The sequence below is a fragment of the Ambystoma mexicanum genome, chromosome 1q (assembly GCF_040938575.1).
Source record: "Ambystoma mexicanum isolate Mex_15411 chromosome 1q, UKY_AmexF1_1, whole genome shotgun sequence".
In the NCBI taxonomy this organism is placed as follows: Eukaryota; Metazoa; Chordata; class Amphibia; order Caudata; family Ambystomatidae; genus Ambystoma; species Ambystoma mexicanum.
Genome location: NC_090922.1, coordinates 1,242,122,026 through 1,242,139,152, shown reverse-complemented (window position 1 = coordinate 1,242,139,152; position 17,127 = coordinate 1,242,122,026). Strand labels below are relative to the sequence as shown.

Below are 17,127 nucleotides of genomic sequence, written 5' to 3'. Positions count from 1 at the left end.
TCCAGCATTGGATCTTTCATAGATTCACATTATGTTGAATTTTTTCAGTCATCAGGTTGGGGCTTCTTGATACATGATAAAGCAATTCCCTTTGCCAGTAACAACTAACTGCACCCGCTTTCCCCTTCTATCAGAATAATTTTGGGTCATTTGCTCATAAGCTCCCTCTCAATTAGCTCCATCCCTGGAGGTTATTTTCAGATTCTTTACCGCACTCTGATATTTTGGAGTCTCCTTCAGAGTTCTTAATTATTTTGATTTTTTTTAAAGAATCATTTCATCTTCGAGAAAGGGATAGATAATAAAATCTATTCTCCCTCAGAGTTGAGTCCTCTGAAGTGGTTCCTACAACTACCGTGGCTGAAGTTAAGATCCAAAAGAGCCTCTTTAAGAATTGCTCCACATAAATTTGTGAGGGGTCAGAAATGAGAGGCAGGCACAAAGTTGTAATGTTTTCAACAGCAGACTTCTTTATTAAATTAAAAGGGCTGAATAAAGGCATTTCTGTCCCTATCCTAATGGAACTGTCCCTGCCTGTGAAATCAAAACTAGTCAAAAATTATGCAAACAGTCCCTGTGTCTAAAGCAAACCTGACCCTGACACCTCAATAAACAATTACAGATACAAGGTAAATGTTTCGGATTCTGGCTTAGCAAAGAGTGTAAAAAGTGTGTATATAAATCAGTATGAAAATTAAACAAATAATTCTTGAATCCAGAAGGGGTTTCCCTTCCCCTGAATTATTTTAGGTAGAATAACGAAAGTGTAATTTTTAAAGCTTGAGTCTTTTAAGAGTAGCTGACATTTCTCTTTCATAGAACACTTTCTTAAGAATGACAGAGTGTCTTTTTAAAGCGATTGTGTGTTTTGTAAGGATGGCATGAAATTTCTCATTCACATTAAAGGATAGCAAGAGTGTCTCTCTTCAATAAAGTTTTTAGATCCTCTGGTATACTCTCCTGCCAGTTATCCTTTCTCCAAGTCGTTTCCTTTTATAGGTTTTGTGTGGGTTACCTGAAATATTCCACTGCCAGGAATCCCCCCTTCTAGGTCTTGCAGTTCCCCTGGTGTACTCTCCTGCCAGGTATCTTTCTCCAAAAAGGACTGCCTGCCTGATGTGTTTCTTTCACCAGGGCTTCCTAAAATGTTCACTTTCTTTCCAAGTATAACATAGTTGTACTGCTTCACAGTGTATACCTCCATATTGACATCTAATATATGCAGACTGGCTTTCTTCTTTAGTACCCCTGTGCTTGTGGCAATGGTTGTTCAATTTCCCCCAAATTGACTTCTCATATATGGAGACTTGTACACACTTGTAATGTTTATCTGCTGAGGATAACATTACTACAACATTCCCCATATTGATCTCTCTCACATGAGGGTTTGTTCAAGTTCAATTGTCTTGGTTGGTATTCAAAAGAATTGTTTAATTGTCCATGTACCTGTCCCGAACACTTATTGGCAGACTCACCAGTGTATGATTACGTTTCTGGACAGTGGCACGCTGCTGAAGTGAAGCAGTATTTCGGGGAAGGCTTCTCCGGCTTCATAGACCCTCACTTGTTTCCAGTGTCAGCTCCTCGTTCATGAACTGGTGAAACTGAAGTGTTTTCACAAGACCGTGCCTCCGATGCAAGACCGGAAAGGTGCTGCAGTTGCTTTACAGAGACCGCTGGGAGGTCAGCAGCAGCACAAGACAGAGCCTCCCTGCTGGGACCAAAGTTCGGGGCTGCGATGGGACCACTGCTCTCTGTCGATGCAATTGTACTTCTGACCTCTGTTGCTCTCTTTGCCTCTGTGTCGTAGCATCTTGTGGTATTTCGAGCCACACAGGGAATACTGGTCATCCTTGTGTATAATATTGTTGACATGTTAGTCAAAACGTCTACTGAAAGGTAATGCATTTTTATAGGCTGCAATGACATTCAAAGCATTTCTGGCAGGTTATAAGGACAGGGACACAGTCTTCTCCCTTCCTACTCCTCTTCCTCAGAGAACATACCCTGTGAACAATCAACGTTCGATTGTATTTCATGTTCGGTGAGGTGGGAGTCCCTCTGGTAAATAATGGAGAATGGGATTCCACGAAAACTTCCTGGCCTGGGTCCGACTATTATACACCTCCCCCGCAGCCGCAGTAAGGGTAAATGGGGGTCACATCTCAGACCTTCCCACTGGAAAGAGGCAAGAGAAAGGACTGCCCCTTCTCGCCACTACTCTTCATCCTTGCGATAGAACCACTTGCAATACGGCTCAGGGAGAGTACAAACTGGGAGGGATTTAAATGGCCATGGGGGTGAGAAGACAGGGTATCACTTTACGCGCATGACCTTTTAATTTACATGAGCAACCCCAGGGTCTCGTGCCCTATCGTGACAGGAATATTTCAAGAATACCAGACGTTTTCCAGGCTTAAAATCAACTGGCAAAAGTCGGTCCTTTTTCCCAATACAGGGTGAAATAACAGGGCCTCCTCGTGAATGCCCATACACAGTGTCCACAGCAGGCTTTAAATACCTTGGAATCCAGTTCAGCTCTCAACTGGGAGAATGCACCCAACTCAATCTAACCCCGGTGATGAACAGGTTCGCCTCTGACATCGCCCACTGGCAATCCCTCCCACTGATCCTTCTGGGAAAGGCGGCCCTGTTCAAAATGCTGGCCCTGCCCAAATTCCTATATGTCCTGCAAAACGCCCCACTCCCAATCCCCAAAAAGACTTTCACTAACATTGAGGGATCCCTGAGAGGGCTCCTGTGGGGAGGGAAACGACCCCGGGTGGCACTGCGGACACTACAGAGGTCTATATGGGAGGGAGGGATAGGCCTACCCAATCTGCGCAGGTACTACTGGCCAGCTCAGCTGGGGTCAGTAAGTCACTGGCTGCACGGAGACCAATCCCTCCCACACATTGCAGCAGAGAGAGGACGACTGGGAGGGAGGACACCCAGACAAGCCCTATATGGGGGGAAACGGTATCAGGGAACCCTACCCGGGCCAATGAAACACACGTGTCGGTTTTGGCTGAAGCTCATCAAGATATAGGATGGGGCCAAAGACCGACCCTCGCACAACCCATTTGGCACAACACACTCCTCGGGGAACTGTTGAAAGTGGGGTACCTGGAAAGCTGGCCAAAGAAAGGATAGACAACATGGCAGACGTTACAAAGGACGGCAGGCCTAGGCCGTTCCCAGAACTACAATTGCAATACGGGCTGTCCACAGCAGAGGGTTTCAGATACAGGCAAATATCCAAATCCATTGCAGCCCAGTTCCCACCCTTGAGCAACATTCCTAGCAACTCCCCGCTGGAAGCCAACTTATTTGAAGCAGGCATTCCCACTAAGGTCACATCCACCTTATATCAGGTACTAACGGCGTTCGGGGCAGAGGACCTAACCAACTTGCAATGCAAATGGGAGCAAGATTTGGGTAGGATCGAACCTGAAGAATGGGTAGAGGCCTTGATGTTCCCAAAAAAAGTCTGTATAGCGGCACAGCTGCGACTGATACAATTTAAAATCCTCCACAGGGTATACTACTCTCGCACAATGCTAAATAGATGGGGGAGAATAGACAGTGACACCTGCCTCAGATGTGGAAGGGAGGGCGGCACCTTCTACCACACACTCTGGGAATGCTCACAAATTAGAACCTTTTGGGCCAAATGCACCTGGAAATTGTCCACCATAATGAGGGCCCCAATCCGCTTGGAACCCAAACTGGCATTACTGGGAATCTGGAAAAACACAGACTTTAACAGCTATGAGAAAACCTTCCTGGCTGTAGCCCTAGGGCTATTTAAAAGACTGATAGCAACCGCCTGGGGCTCAGCGGAACGCCCCAAACTTATCCAATGTGTGTCGGACATGGACCGTTGTATGGGTCTGGAAAGGAGGGTAGATGGAGCCAGGGGTAACCCCCGGAAATTTACAAAGATATGGGGGAAATGGGAAAATGAGGCCTAACTGGACGGTATGCCCGAACCTTAAGAACTTGTAAGTTCCCCCACAGACTCTCCGCACCGACGCTTGGAAGGCGCACTCTCAGACCAGCAAGAATCCCAAGTTGAACCTTAACTATATCATGCATAAATCGTACTTGTTATTCATTATGTATTGTTTGTTCTGTAAAAAAACAATAAACAGATTTCTAAAAAAAAAACAGACAATTTACTGTTGATTATTCTTTTCATTTCAGTGTTCTATTCGAGGATAGTGAAGTAAGTTTCACAGGCTACCCTGTGCTAACTCTGAGAGGATAGTTCTAGCTACTCAGTGTCCGTAGCAGATATTTGTAAAGTGGCAACTTTGTCATCCCTGCATAACCTCTGCAATTAACTACTGTGTGGACTCAGTCTGGGGAGGATGCTTGTTTCGGGAGAGGTGTTTGCCAAAGATTCTACATTTAATGATAATTCTCTACCATCCTATAAGATGGTTTATGCTGCTATTGGAGTCTATCAAGATGAGGAATCTGTGGGCAGATGCAGTTCATTAGTAGGGAATTTCTTTTTACCATGTAATGTTCTATCAGATGGATTCTCCTCCCACAGTAATTACTTACAGTAAAACAAAAAAGGAGACATTTCGGATTCTTTTTTATATACATTTTTTCTAATGAGATGTTCCCTTAGCGGCTGAGTATGGAAGAAAGGGGAGAACTGCGATCATGGGGCGTGGTGTGATCTTCTTATGTGATGGTGGCGCTGCTTCTGGGATCATAGTAGTGGCCGCATGAGGTGAATGGCGTCACGCTACACTACTCGCCCCTTCTTGGAAACCTTGAGAGAACTGCCACTGCAGGGTATGTATCAAGATGAAGAATCTGTGAGAGGAGATCCTATCAGAAAGAACATTACATAGTAAGTAATTTTCCCTTTAGTATATATGCTTTGGATTTGGGTGATCCTATAGTAAAAGATAGATTTATCATAAATGGCCACATGCGTGTTGTAGATGTAATTCTATGTCAAGACCGGAGGCTCAAATTATGCTTCTCTTTCTTTTATTAAACTTATGAAAAGAAGCTCACCAGCAAGTATTTTATACACCTGGCTGCGGGCAAAAAGTGTGCATTACAAAAGGTGCAATAAAATATCAATAAACCTTAACTTTAGTCCATATAACAGTCTCTGAAGGAAAATAAATCCATTTCCCAGGAGGCTTAGTTAGAGTTCAATGTAGGTCCCCAAACATGTGACTTCAGTTCACCAATAGGCATGCAGCTGTTCCTCCAAATAGCCATTAACATGATGTAACTTCCTCTTTCTGTGCTGCTCACCGCAAGCGATAAATACATTTACATGCCCTTGCTGTATTCATTTATTTATTATTAATAATTGTATGTATTTGGCTTGATGTTCGTTATTAATAATATATATTGGCTTGATGTTATCCCAACGTCTGTCTAACTGAACATGTAACGTTTAATTGGGTATATTTTCGTTACGAGGTTTCCACATTGTTTTTTCATCAGCGCGAGGTCCGCGTAGCACGCGTCCTCTTTCTACCTTGCGCTGCACTGTCTCCGTCGCCAGCGGCCCCAATTGTATTATTATTTCATATCCACCTATTTTACTACGTTCGGTAAAAAAAGAGAAAGGTGCATTTAGATTTATTTACATTATCATTATGGCAGCCCAGTACTGCCCTCAGGCAGACCAAGGTTGGTCAGAATATAAGGAGGATGCTTATCAAATTGAGGAAGTGGCTATGGCAGACAGATTCAAGAAGGTACTGGGATCCTCTGTGGAGACCAGCATCAAGAAGGCTGTTGCAGAAATGCTCTTGCCCATCCAGCAGTGCCTGGACAGTATGGAAGAGCACTTGCAAGAAACTCCTCCGCTAGGGAGGAAGAAGGAAACAAAAAAGGAAGCACCTTTCTGATGGGGGATGTACTCCAGCTCGTAAGAGTATAGACTCCGACCCCCCCGATCCAGCCGGAGCAAGCCACTGCTTCTGTTTCAGATGCCTTCTCCAGGCTTAAGAAAGCCTTTCTGACCAGGTAGGAAACCCCTTCCAACGATAGACCCTCTCACCCAGAGGAAGACAATAGGGGTACCAGACCCTCGAGCCCGGAGGAAGAACAATAGGGCACTGATGATGACCAGGACAGGGGCGATTATAATATTGGTGATCAGACCGCCATCTCCTCGGATGAGGATGATCAGACCATAGGGTTGATACCCTCTTCCTCGGGGAATGGAGCAGCCCCCATCCCCAAGAAGACAGCCGGTGAACATTCTTCTCTAGAGGGGATGTTGACGACGGAGGATTTAGTACACCTCAGGTCTACAGACTGGGAACCGTCGTCGAGAGCCACAGAATACATCAAGGCCAGGCTGCATAGGCTCCTGGATAAAGAAGTTAGAGCGAGGCTCAGAGCAGAATGCCCTCGCCAAGAGATCCCGGGGAAGGTGGCTCTAACTCCTGAACTGGACTCCATGATGATTACCTTCCTAGGAAAGAACACCAAAGATCCCAGGAAAGGCATTGATCGTGCCTCGAGATCCTGCCAAGACAGGGTCCTGGACATTACTGAACCCATGGTGAAAATAATGTACCTGGCTGAAACAGCCATTGACACAGGCAATTCTATTGACCCAGTAATTCTTTCAGGTTGGGCCCAGCAAGCTCTCTGTTTGCTGGGGAATGCCAACTATGCCATATCCGCGGAACACAGGAAAGGTATCCTGCTAAAAATAGATTCCAAGCTGGGAGAACTGGCAGGCACCGAATCTGGAGCAGCAGCCCAGGGTCTGCTATTTGGGGGACCCATTTATGAAAGAGATGTCCAAATTTGTTGGCACCTTCACCACTTTGGACAAGGCACAAGCATCCATTAAACAGGTCTTTGCCTCCAAGATTTTTTCCCAGGCCGGACGAGGTAGGGGTTGCTCCTCCGGCCGATATTCATTTGATAGAAGACCTCCGCATTCAAGAGATCAGCACAATGCCTGGCAGGACCACTCGGACACCTTCTTCCCATCAATGGGGCGAGGAAGAGCTGCAAGATATCCAGCCCAACAACAACCAACAGGTCAGTGTACCCATAACAGCGTCAGCGCCGCAGACTCCCATAGGAGGGAGATTAGCTCTCTTTACGCGAGCCTGGGATTCCTTATCGGGAGACGCCTGGGCCAGGGAGGCAGCTCGAGGCTTGCGCCTAGAATTCTTTGCTCAACCCTTTCAAGCGAGTCGCCCTGTCCCAAAAATAATGTCCTCAAGTCAGGGCGGCTTCTTCAGCCCCATATTTTTGCTTCACAGGAAGCAAAGGGTACGCCCGGTGATAAATCTCAGGGCTCTAAACAACTTCACAGTCTACCACCATTTCAAGATGGAAGGGATACACATGCTCAGAGACATGCTGAGACCAAGCGACTGACTCATTCGCCTGGCCCTCAAGTACGCTTACCTGGCAGTGCCCATACACCAGTCACACGTAAATTACCTGAGGTTCTCCTGGAAGCGCCAGGACTGTCCGCTCTTGCCTTTCCTATGCACCATGGGCATTTACCAAGCTTCTAAGGCTAGTAGTAGCTCATCTAAGAGAGCAGAGTATCAGACTAATAATCTATCTAGACAACATCATCTTCATGGCTCAGTCTCAAGACCTGGTAGAACAACAGGCCAAACTTGCCATAAATCTGCTACACGGTCTCGGTTTCCTCAAATTTGGGATATATCGATTCTCTGCCCATCCAGGAAACTAGAATTTCTAGGATTCGGAGTGGATATGCAGATCTCGCAGCTCTGTCTCCCCGTGGCCAAGATACACTCCACTCGTCGGGAGATTCGCAGGCTTCTTCAGAGGAATGTCATATCCCTCCGAGAATAAGCGAGAGTAATAGATCTCCTATCCTCTTCCATCCAAGCGAGGTTTCCCGGTCCTCTTCACTACCAAGAGTTACAGAGACTGAAGGGCCAGCAATTGCAGCACAACCTTTCCTACTCTCAACGTCTGACACTCTCGCCTCAGGCGAGAACAGAACTCATCTGGTGGCTCACGTACATGGAAGCCAGGAACGGCAGAGCCATCATCAAGTCCACCCCGGACATAGTCATCGAGTCAGACGCCAGCCGCTCCAGTTGGGGAGCAAGATGCGGCACAGTAGCCACAGGAGGGACTTGGTCTCCTCATGAGCTGGAAATGCACATAAACTGCCTGGAGCTCGTAGCAGGCTCTTTTGCAGTGCGGTCATTTGCCAGAGACAGAGTGAGTTATTGTATTTTACTGAAAATGGACAACCTTTTTGCAGTAAGATAAATCAATCATCTGGGTGGCACCAAACCAAGACCTCTAGTGGAGCTAGCCAAAGACTGTTGGCATTTCTGCCTGGAACACTGGATCTCCGTCACGGCAGAGTATCTCCCAGGACTCAGGAACGTAGTAGCAGACCGGCACTCCCGCCATCCCACCGACTAAAGCGACTGGACGTTCAACAGAGACATCTTCCTCCAACGGATATGGGGCCCCATGTCCAAGGACCTTTTTGCCTCACGCCTCAACAATCAGCTCCCAGAGTTCTACAGCTGGAGACCGGATCCAGCAGCGGCCGCGACAGATGCATTTCTTCAGCATTGGACGGAAGGGATCCTTTACGCCTTTCCCGCCTTCACCATGATAGCGAGGACCCTGGCGAAGACCCGTCAGGAGCGAACAGAGCTGGTCCTCATAGCCCCGGTCTGGACATCTCAGACCTGGTATCCAGTTCTTCTGGAACTTTCCTCTTGTTTTCCAATCCTTCTACCCCAGATTCCAGATCTGCTACTGGATCCGACAGGGCAATGTCACCTCCTTCTCCTCAGTGGGTCACTGACCCTAGCAGCCTGGAGGATTGCAGGCCAAGATGGAGACTTCCAGGGATGTCACTCAAGGCCATCAGTCTCATCGAGGAGAGCTGGGCTCCTGCTACCCTAAAGAGGTACACCAACTCTTGGAACGCCTGGACAAGTTGGTGCCTGGACCAAGGGCTTCACTCGGTTTCAGCACCTATAGGAGAAATTCTGAATTTCCTAGCCTCATTAGTTGAGAGAGGTCTTGCCTACAGGACGGTCAATGCTTACCGTCCCGCAATTTCAGCCGGCCACGACCTTGTGCAAGGGGTCTCAACAGGAGAACATCACCTCCTTTGCAGACTACTCAAGTGTATCCGCCTTATAGTGCCACCTCCGTCTAGTTATGACAAGCTTTGGGACGTGAATAAGGTGCTCAACCTTTTTCTTTCTTGGCCTCACAATGAGGAGTTATCCCGGACTGCGCTTTACGGCAAACTTACTACACGGCTTTGCCTGGTCTCCTGAAGAAGGGTCTCTGATGTCAGGGCTCTCGACTTAGCAGGCAGGACATTTTCTCCTGATTGCATAGTTTTCCACATATAGAGAAGGACAAAATGCAATTCCAGGGTAATTTCATATCCTGCCTTTAGAGAACAGCCCAAGCTTTGCCTGGTCAAGTGCTTAAAGGCCTACGAGGAGATAACGGCGCCTCTTAGGACCTCTCCTAACGTACAGCTATTGATAGCACTGCGCAAACCCCACATAGTGGTTTCCGCTTTATCATTGGCACGTTGGGTGCGTTGGACTCTATCTAAGCGTAATGCTTGCCTCCGTGTCTTTAATAGAATTAAGACTTTCTTGTAAGTTATTATGGAAAATCTTTATTGTATAAGCAAAGCCATTTAAATAGTTTTTTGGATTGATTTGAACATATGCCAGTATGTAAATAGTGATCTAAATCATGAAATAAATAATAAAGGGTGACTTGTTGCTGTGTCCAGGGGGTGGGAGGATAGTAGTATTTTTTTGAGACCAGTATAATCTCCCGTATAATAGAAAGTAAAGCTCTAGGCCCAGCCCTGACACTTCTTTACAAATGCATTATGCTGCATTATCTGATCTGTTGTAAGCAATCTGTTAAGCAATTTCGTATAGTGTACGCCCTGCATTATTACAACTTGTTTTATGCCACTTGGGAGTAACAGAACAGTGCAGAACTCTGGTAAAGCACTGTTAACATAAATATCTCATTCCTTTTATCGAAGAGACTAATTGCACAGAAGGCTCCTAATTCCATAACTTGTTTTTCCTTGTACCTGATCAGTATTGCAGAAATTGAAGCAGTGATCGACTTGTGGGAAAATACCTAGTTAAGTGCTATATAAAAATGTATAGTATGCTTTTAATTGCACGTTTATTTTGTCATAGTTTCAAGTGGCAGTTTTAATCATTTTTAGAGTGATGCTTATTCTCATTCAATTATTGATATACAATGTACCTTTTGTAGGTTATCGCCGACACAAATATTAGTGCCATTGCTAGCCAGTTGGAAAATATATCTACTGGGATGAACCCCAACATGCAAGTTGAGCCGCACTCAGAAGATCCAGAGTGAGTATTCACTATGCTGCTTCTATTCTAGCAGGCGCTGCTGCCCCAGCCAATCAGTTATTGTTTGGACATGTTGAGAGTAGCCTGGATGTGATGCAGCCTAATGCTGCCCTCTCAATTACACATGTCATGCATAAAGTCCTCCTGTTGATACTATGCCATTTATTTTTTACATAAATGAATTCTGTTCAATTCATACATGTACCTACATTTAATATGTAGTGCACCGACATGCTCAATCAATGTAACATGCACTTTTTACTGGCTGACACTGGATGGGGTGAGCAGATTGTTTGTTGTTGCTGACCTACAATTTAAAAACACTAAAGCAATAGTAAACCCAGGTCCAGACTAAAGTTCTGTTTCAAGCAGAAGATAATGGTAGCCATCTAAAACCGTTCGTGCTGTACATCAGACCACTGCTCTTTATTGTGAAGTTAGCATACAATATTTAGTTGTTTCAGTATAATTTTGTTGTGTATTTTCCTAGTGTATTGTTAGCACCTGCTTCCAAATACATTACAGAATCTGTGTGCTGAACCGAAACAAAACCGCACAGTAACTGCATAAGAGTTGTTATTGAAAATGTAAAAAAATTATTTAGCCTCTTGCCAAGCATGAGGCAGAACACTGGCCTTCTTGAATGCTTCACATCTGTTCGCATCTCATCCTCCACCCTTACCAGGCACTGCCTACATATTTAGAAGGTATTTAATTGGCGTTTTATGGTACTACTATATCAAACATTTTGTCTATCTAAATAATTGATTCTAATGGATTACTTATTCCCACAGAATTAATTATTAATTAATTAATTAATTAATTAGAATCCTCATCTTCCCAGGGGCAAGCCCATCTTCAAAAGAAATAGTTCCAGTGACCCAGGGGCACAATTGCGACCCTTCAGGGTTGATGCCCATGCGACATCATGGGTGGTACAAACGGAACTGGCTCCGCCTCATTACCTCAGTTTGTTTTTTCCATCTAGTCAGGCGCTGCTTCAGGAATTCCAATGCTTGTGTTTTCTATTGACTCCATCATTTGTTCTAATGGCTCAGGCTTCATGAGCTTTAAGGAATGTGCAAAGCACTGACAAATGCGACTTGTGCCCGTCTGTGCACCCTAAGGCTGTTAAAGAGCATGTTTCAGAGGTGTTTTCTACCCTCCAAAATACATATAGGACCCCTATCAAGATTGCAATTCCATTAGAGACCTTGCTCCCCTCCCACCTTCCTCCCCAAAGGAACAGGAGATATCAGAGGGATGCGCTGCTGAACCAGCCAAGAACAAAAGCAGAAGAGACATAAGTGTGTTCTTTTCATGGAGCTCTTTGTCTTTCAAAAATCCTTCTGGGCCCTATCACCCTTTGGTTAGGGAGATGTTGTCATAGTCTTCGGAATCCTCACCTATTCTGGTCCACGTATAATTCTCCCACTGCCTACATCCTGAAGAAATGAGTTAAGGCTGAAGATGTCTTTGCTCAGGCACTGGTACCAGCAGCCTGAGCCCCAGAACCAGTAGAAGTGCTCAGTCCTGGGGAACCTTCTCAGAGGACCTGCAGCACCCTGCCACTGCATGCCTGTGGGCTTGGTCCCAGTTTTGGAGACACATGTTTCAGCTTCCTTGTCGCACAAATTAACTCTGCCTTCCGGTGTCTTAGACCTGGTACCAAGTGTCATGGTTGATCAAACCCTGCTTCAGCACTGGCTGCAGAGAAGGACCTGGCAAAACAACGCAACCAGTGCCTACCAATACTATGTTCTCGTCTGCCCACCAGTCACAAAGTAAACATGGGTCAGAAACCTGGTCGGAGAACAACTCTTCTTAACAATTATTTTATTTCTCGTTTTGCTAAAGGGAACTATTTTGAAGGTAAACTTTGTAATTGACAAATAAGTGGTTATGATTCTTTTTCCAACTGCCCTCGTGCCTCTACTACTCTGTCCCAACTTTCTTTTCGTCTCCCTTTTCTTGGAGAAAGTCATCTGGATAGCCTAATTCTGAGGACTTGTGCGTCGGCTGATTCTGGAAAAGAGGGTCAGAATGAACCAAAGGACTTCCAATTTGTTCCACATTTCGGTTTCAACTTCATTTTAAAGCGAGCCATGCTGGACTAGTCATGGGTATATATGTAGGGTTCTCACAAATAGTAATCACCAGTTATCAAGGGAAAAACATCTTTAATGGGCTCTCCTAGTTCTCCCTCAGTTGTTCCTCCTGACTTTGGGTTGAGACAGGAGTAAATTCAAATATTCATGACAGGCTGGTTAACATGAATGACAAGTGTCTGTCAAGGAAACTTACTTTGCAAAATCTCTCTGAAGGAAATGTTCTTGTAGGTTTATTCGCACTTTGGCATCTGGTCCATGGAAGGAGTTGGGTTCTTCAGCTTTGGCAGACACATGTCTGAGGCTACTGGCCTTGGCTTTGGGGAAGGGAGTCTGAATGGATGGTTAACAATACCCAAATTCTCCTCCAGATGAGCAGCCACCACCAAAGCTTTCTAGGCAGTTCTCTTATCTCCAGTCTACCCCCCAGAGTCTGTGCTTCTTTCCACCACATACCTCTTTACTCGTATCCTCACCACCTTCTCAGGCCCTTCTTCTGCTAAACATGCACCCACCACCTTCTTCTCAGCTCTTCACCATTCACCCCCTCTCCTCCTCTGTGTTTCTTTGCACCTTCAGCTTGACTCCTCTCCCCACCTCCGTCTCAGCTCCCCCTTCCACCTTCTTAACATCCTTTCTAACGGATTTTTTCCTCGCACAGATTCCTTATCTATGGTAATCCTATCACCAGTGCATCTGTACTCGGAAACGTTTCCGCCGCCAGGAGGTGCAGTGCGGCTCTGCGTTTGCTCCACCCTACGCCTCTACATTCCCCTCGTCAGATATGATGTTGGGGCCAGCATCTATTGAGGCACTGCGCCCTGTGACCTTTCTTCACACACTCTGTTCGCTGATGATGGCATTAAAGACTTGTGTAGATTGCGGGAGTCAGATGTCAGTTTCGGATCAGCACCTGATCTGTCTTTTTTTGGGTGAGCATCACAACACCCAGGATTGCAGGTAGTGCCAGTCCATGCACCCGAAAGCCCTCTGATAAAGAGCGTCATATCTCTTCACCTCCGTCCACAATGCAAAGAGCACCGAAGAGGTCCTGCTCCCCGAGTGGCTCCTCTAGCTGTCACTCTTCATCCTCCACATAGAAGAGCCACCGCTCCAAGGAGACCGCCGAACGGCAGGTACAAGTCACTTTTCCCACCCAGTTCTCCACTAAACCGGAACAAGAGGCATTTCGCCTGAAGATGATGGACATCTTTCCCACAACGCTGACTGCTTTGGCCCCGGCAAAGGTGCTTTCGGCTGGGATGCCGATGGGCCCCACTGCGTTTTTGCAACCGGCAGGGCATCTGCTGAGAGTCCACTCCAATATGCCTTAAGGCTTAAGCCTGGATCCACTGACGAGCAAAGGGTCCAGGATCCGGATGACCCGCCTACGGGTGCCAAGGTACCAGCGCCGGGCCCGATCTCAACATCGACTTCCTCAGCGCTGATCGATGTCTGTGTTGTCAAAGCTCCACAGGAGTATGCTCCCCTCCCAACAGACGCCTTGTGTCCAAGATGTACTCCATCTACGATGAGGAAGGTGCCTGTGATGAATCGGTAATGATTCCCCCCAAAACCTCGACCTGGGACCTTCCTCATGTGGCCAGAGGAAGGCAGACGCTTCCTGATCCCGTCCCTGGGGGTGGTGTTCTGTGGGAGGATCACATGGGGGAAGAAACAGGTCAGGGAGTTGGGGAGATCATCCCTATTCAACTTTCCCCGAAGCCCTAGTCTTTTAATGGCGTGTTGCCAAGTAAAAAGAGTTCACAAAGCTAACTTTGTTGACAGGGACTTAAGTCCCATAATTCCCTCAGTAATGGGACGAGGAAGAGGTATACAGAGGAAGACTGCTGTGGGAGTGATCTCTTAATTGGTTTAAATGAATTGCATCTGAAGGGGACTGGGAGGCTTAAAAAGCCCCCTCTGGTGCAGGCATTATAATGAAGAGGGCGGGAGAGGGAGAGGGAGAGAGAGAGAGAGAGAACGATAGAGAGAGTAGCACTGTGGAAGAGGAAGAAGCAACGCAAGACGTGGTTGGAGCTGAGAGGGAAGCCTAGGGCGAGAGAAGATGCAGCAACCACATAATCGCCAGAAGCCGTGGCGGGTCCTGAGAGTCTTTTCCTGTGACTCTCCCAGTTGCGGAGGTTGCGCAGCAGGAAGCGTGAGGACAAGACGCTTGCCCGATAATATTTCATTGTGCAGAGTTCACACAGCAAGAAGCAGTAGCAGCGCAGAAAGTGTTCCCTCTTGTGAGGATCAAGGTGGCTGGGTTGCACCTGACCCTCTCGGGAGCAGAGAAGGTTCCAACCATCAGTGGCGTAAGCAGTGGAGAACCAGAGGAGGCTGTGCACCTGACTGTGAGAAGCCACAAGCCCTGAAGACCTTCCAACAGAGAGCGGGGCGTATACAGTGATTTATTCAGAGAGTTCACAGCTTGCAAGTGACTCTGGAGTGCTAAAACGCTGCCTGCGTTTTCACAGCAGGCCGCTTCACTTGCGAATGAGTGAAAGCGACAATAGAATTGATTTTGAATACCGAGCTATACGAAACCAATACAAGGTATGCCTGTTAAAAGCCAGTGCCTGTACAAATAAGCGCATGATAGTGTGGAAAGCCCAAAGCCCCCACGGGAAAGCTGTAATTGTTCCAAAAGCTTACAAGCAATACCCAAGCCAAGAGTTTAAGCAAAACCAGTGTAACAAATAGTACTCAAGGCAAGAGGGGATTAGTTAGAGGCTTAATGACTATAGAGCTTACTGCTTATGCGCTACAAAATACAAATCTGCAGGTGATAACCTACATTGCCAAAGCCAAGGTAGAAGAGAAGAGTGATTTTCTTGTAATCAGAATTTGCTTGTTGGTACAGAGGGAAAAGAAAGGTGGCAAACAGGCTGCCCTTCTGGAGTAGATTATCCAGAGGGAGAGTAGCATAGCTGGCAAGAAGTCTTGAAGAGCACTAACATGCTCCACCTCAATATGTTTAAAGTTTGATTCTGAAGAAGTATAATGAAGTTATTGTTACGCTAAGTTGGAAGTTACCACTGAAGCAATTTTCTGCTCTTGTTGTTGAAGAAGTAGGCAGGCGGGCACATACAAAAATGTTAAAGGTGGTGCTTAAAGGTGTTTGCAATTCACCTTGAACCCATCTAATCCTGAGTCTTCCCCATCCTTATGCTGTCTAATCTCATGCAGCTCTCCTCTACCTGACAGTGGGCCTCATTAGGAATTTGGCGGTAAGTGGTAAAGTTGGCGGTAACTATGTTACCGCCAACTTCACCACTATGCCTAATTCCGAGTGACCCAAAATTCAGCAGTAATTCCTCCGGCAGAGTTATCTCCGGCAGAATTCCCTCCCCCATTAAATCCAAAAGGAATCAGCAGAAACAGCGCCAGGGCCATTTCCTGCAATGGAATTACCACCAAATATCAAAAACCCATTACCTTAAGAGTACAAGTTCAAAAACAGCGGAATTTCCTTTAAAAATCTGAGGTAGTTCCGCCAAAAACACAGCACAATTACCTCCACAAAAAAGGTGCCTCACATGGATGGTGTTTGTTTTCTAGGGGGTCACGTTGCTTGTGTGTGTTGGAGCCTGTAGGGTTGTCCATTAATTGTTGGTTGCATCACTATGCTACTCACTAGATTCAGCCTGGCTTCTGGCTCCTAGCTGTGCTGTGCCCACGCCCTTGATCCCGACCATGTGTATTATCCCTCTAACCATCTCCTCCCACGGTGTCAGTTGCATGGGTTCCACTGTGCCACCTCCCGGCGGTGGATGGATATGAGGGTCCTGACCCTGGCCTTGATGTCATTCCACCTCTTCTTCATGTTCTCAACATCACGTTGGACGTGCCCTACGGCCACCACTTTGTCCCTGATTTCTGCCCATATGCACTAGTGGCTGGCCTTTCTGGGCGATGCCCCATATTTGCCAAAATTGTGAGTTCCTGCTCACTGAATTTGGGCTTCCACTGCCTCATATAGGTGTCTGGATGGCACTCCTATCTCGAGATATTCAATGGATTGTAATTTTCAAAATGGCTTCCTGCCGTCGAGCGTCGAGCTTTCTTTTATAGCGATGACTAATTTCAGCCGGCGGAACATCCACTAACCGCCGTGGCGGTAACAACGGTAATTCCGTCATTTCTTAATGCAATTTTGTGGTACCACGGGTTGTTCGACGGGCACTCCGCTGAGCGGAATTACCGTTACCGCCATTGGTGCGTGCGCGCAGGCGACAGGTTGTAATTCAGCGGTAATTCTGCTGCGACACACAGTGGTAACGCTAATTGAATTACTGCCAAACTCATAATGAGGACCAGTGTCCTTTCAAGCTGCCTCTGTGCACATAACTAGGAGAAGTTAGAAAGTACTGTCAAATAATTAGTCTAAAAGTGTCGAATCTGGGACAGTAACTTTTGTTAAGGTCCTCATACACCTTAAATCTGTGTTAATTACCCCATTAGCCACAGCCAAATTTCCATTTCTCGCATTGATTGCTTCTTTAGTACCACCCCCATAAGATTTGAAAGACATCTGGCCAACAGTCTCCCACATTTGGCCTCCTGATCCCAGTACTGCTGGCGATAAAAGACGGCCTTCTTGGCCTGTGACGAGTACA

The 17,127-nt window shown here is 46.5% G+C and overlaps 1 protein-coding gene across 6 annotated transcripts in view; it reads left to right on the top strand.

Moving 5' to 3' along the window:
• The window catches only part of PATJ (PATJ crumbs cell polarity complex component), a 3,332,662-nt gene that overhangs the window by 3,062,810 nt on the left and 252,725 nt on the right, over nucleotides 1-17,127 (top strand). For all 6 annotated transcript variants that reach the window (XM_069642041.1, XM_069642043.1, XM_069642045.1 and 3 more), the window contains one exon: nucleotides 10,294-10,397. In XM_069642041.1, coding sequence (XP_069498142.1) covers nucleotides 10,294-10,397 — 104 coding nt within the window. The remainder of the gene's footprint in view (nucleotides 1-10,293; nucleotides 10,398-17,127) is intronic.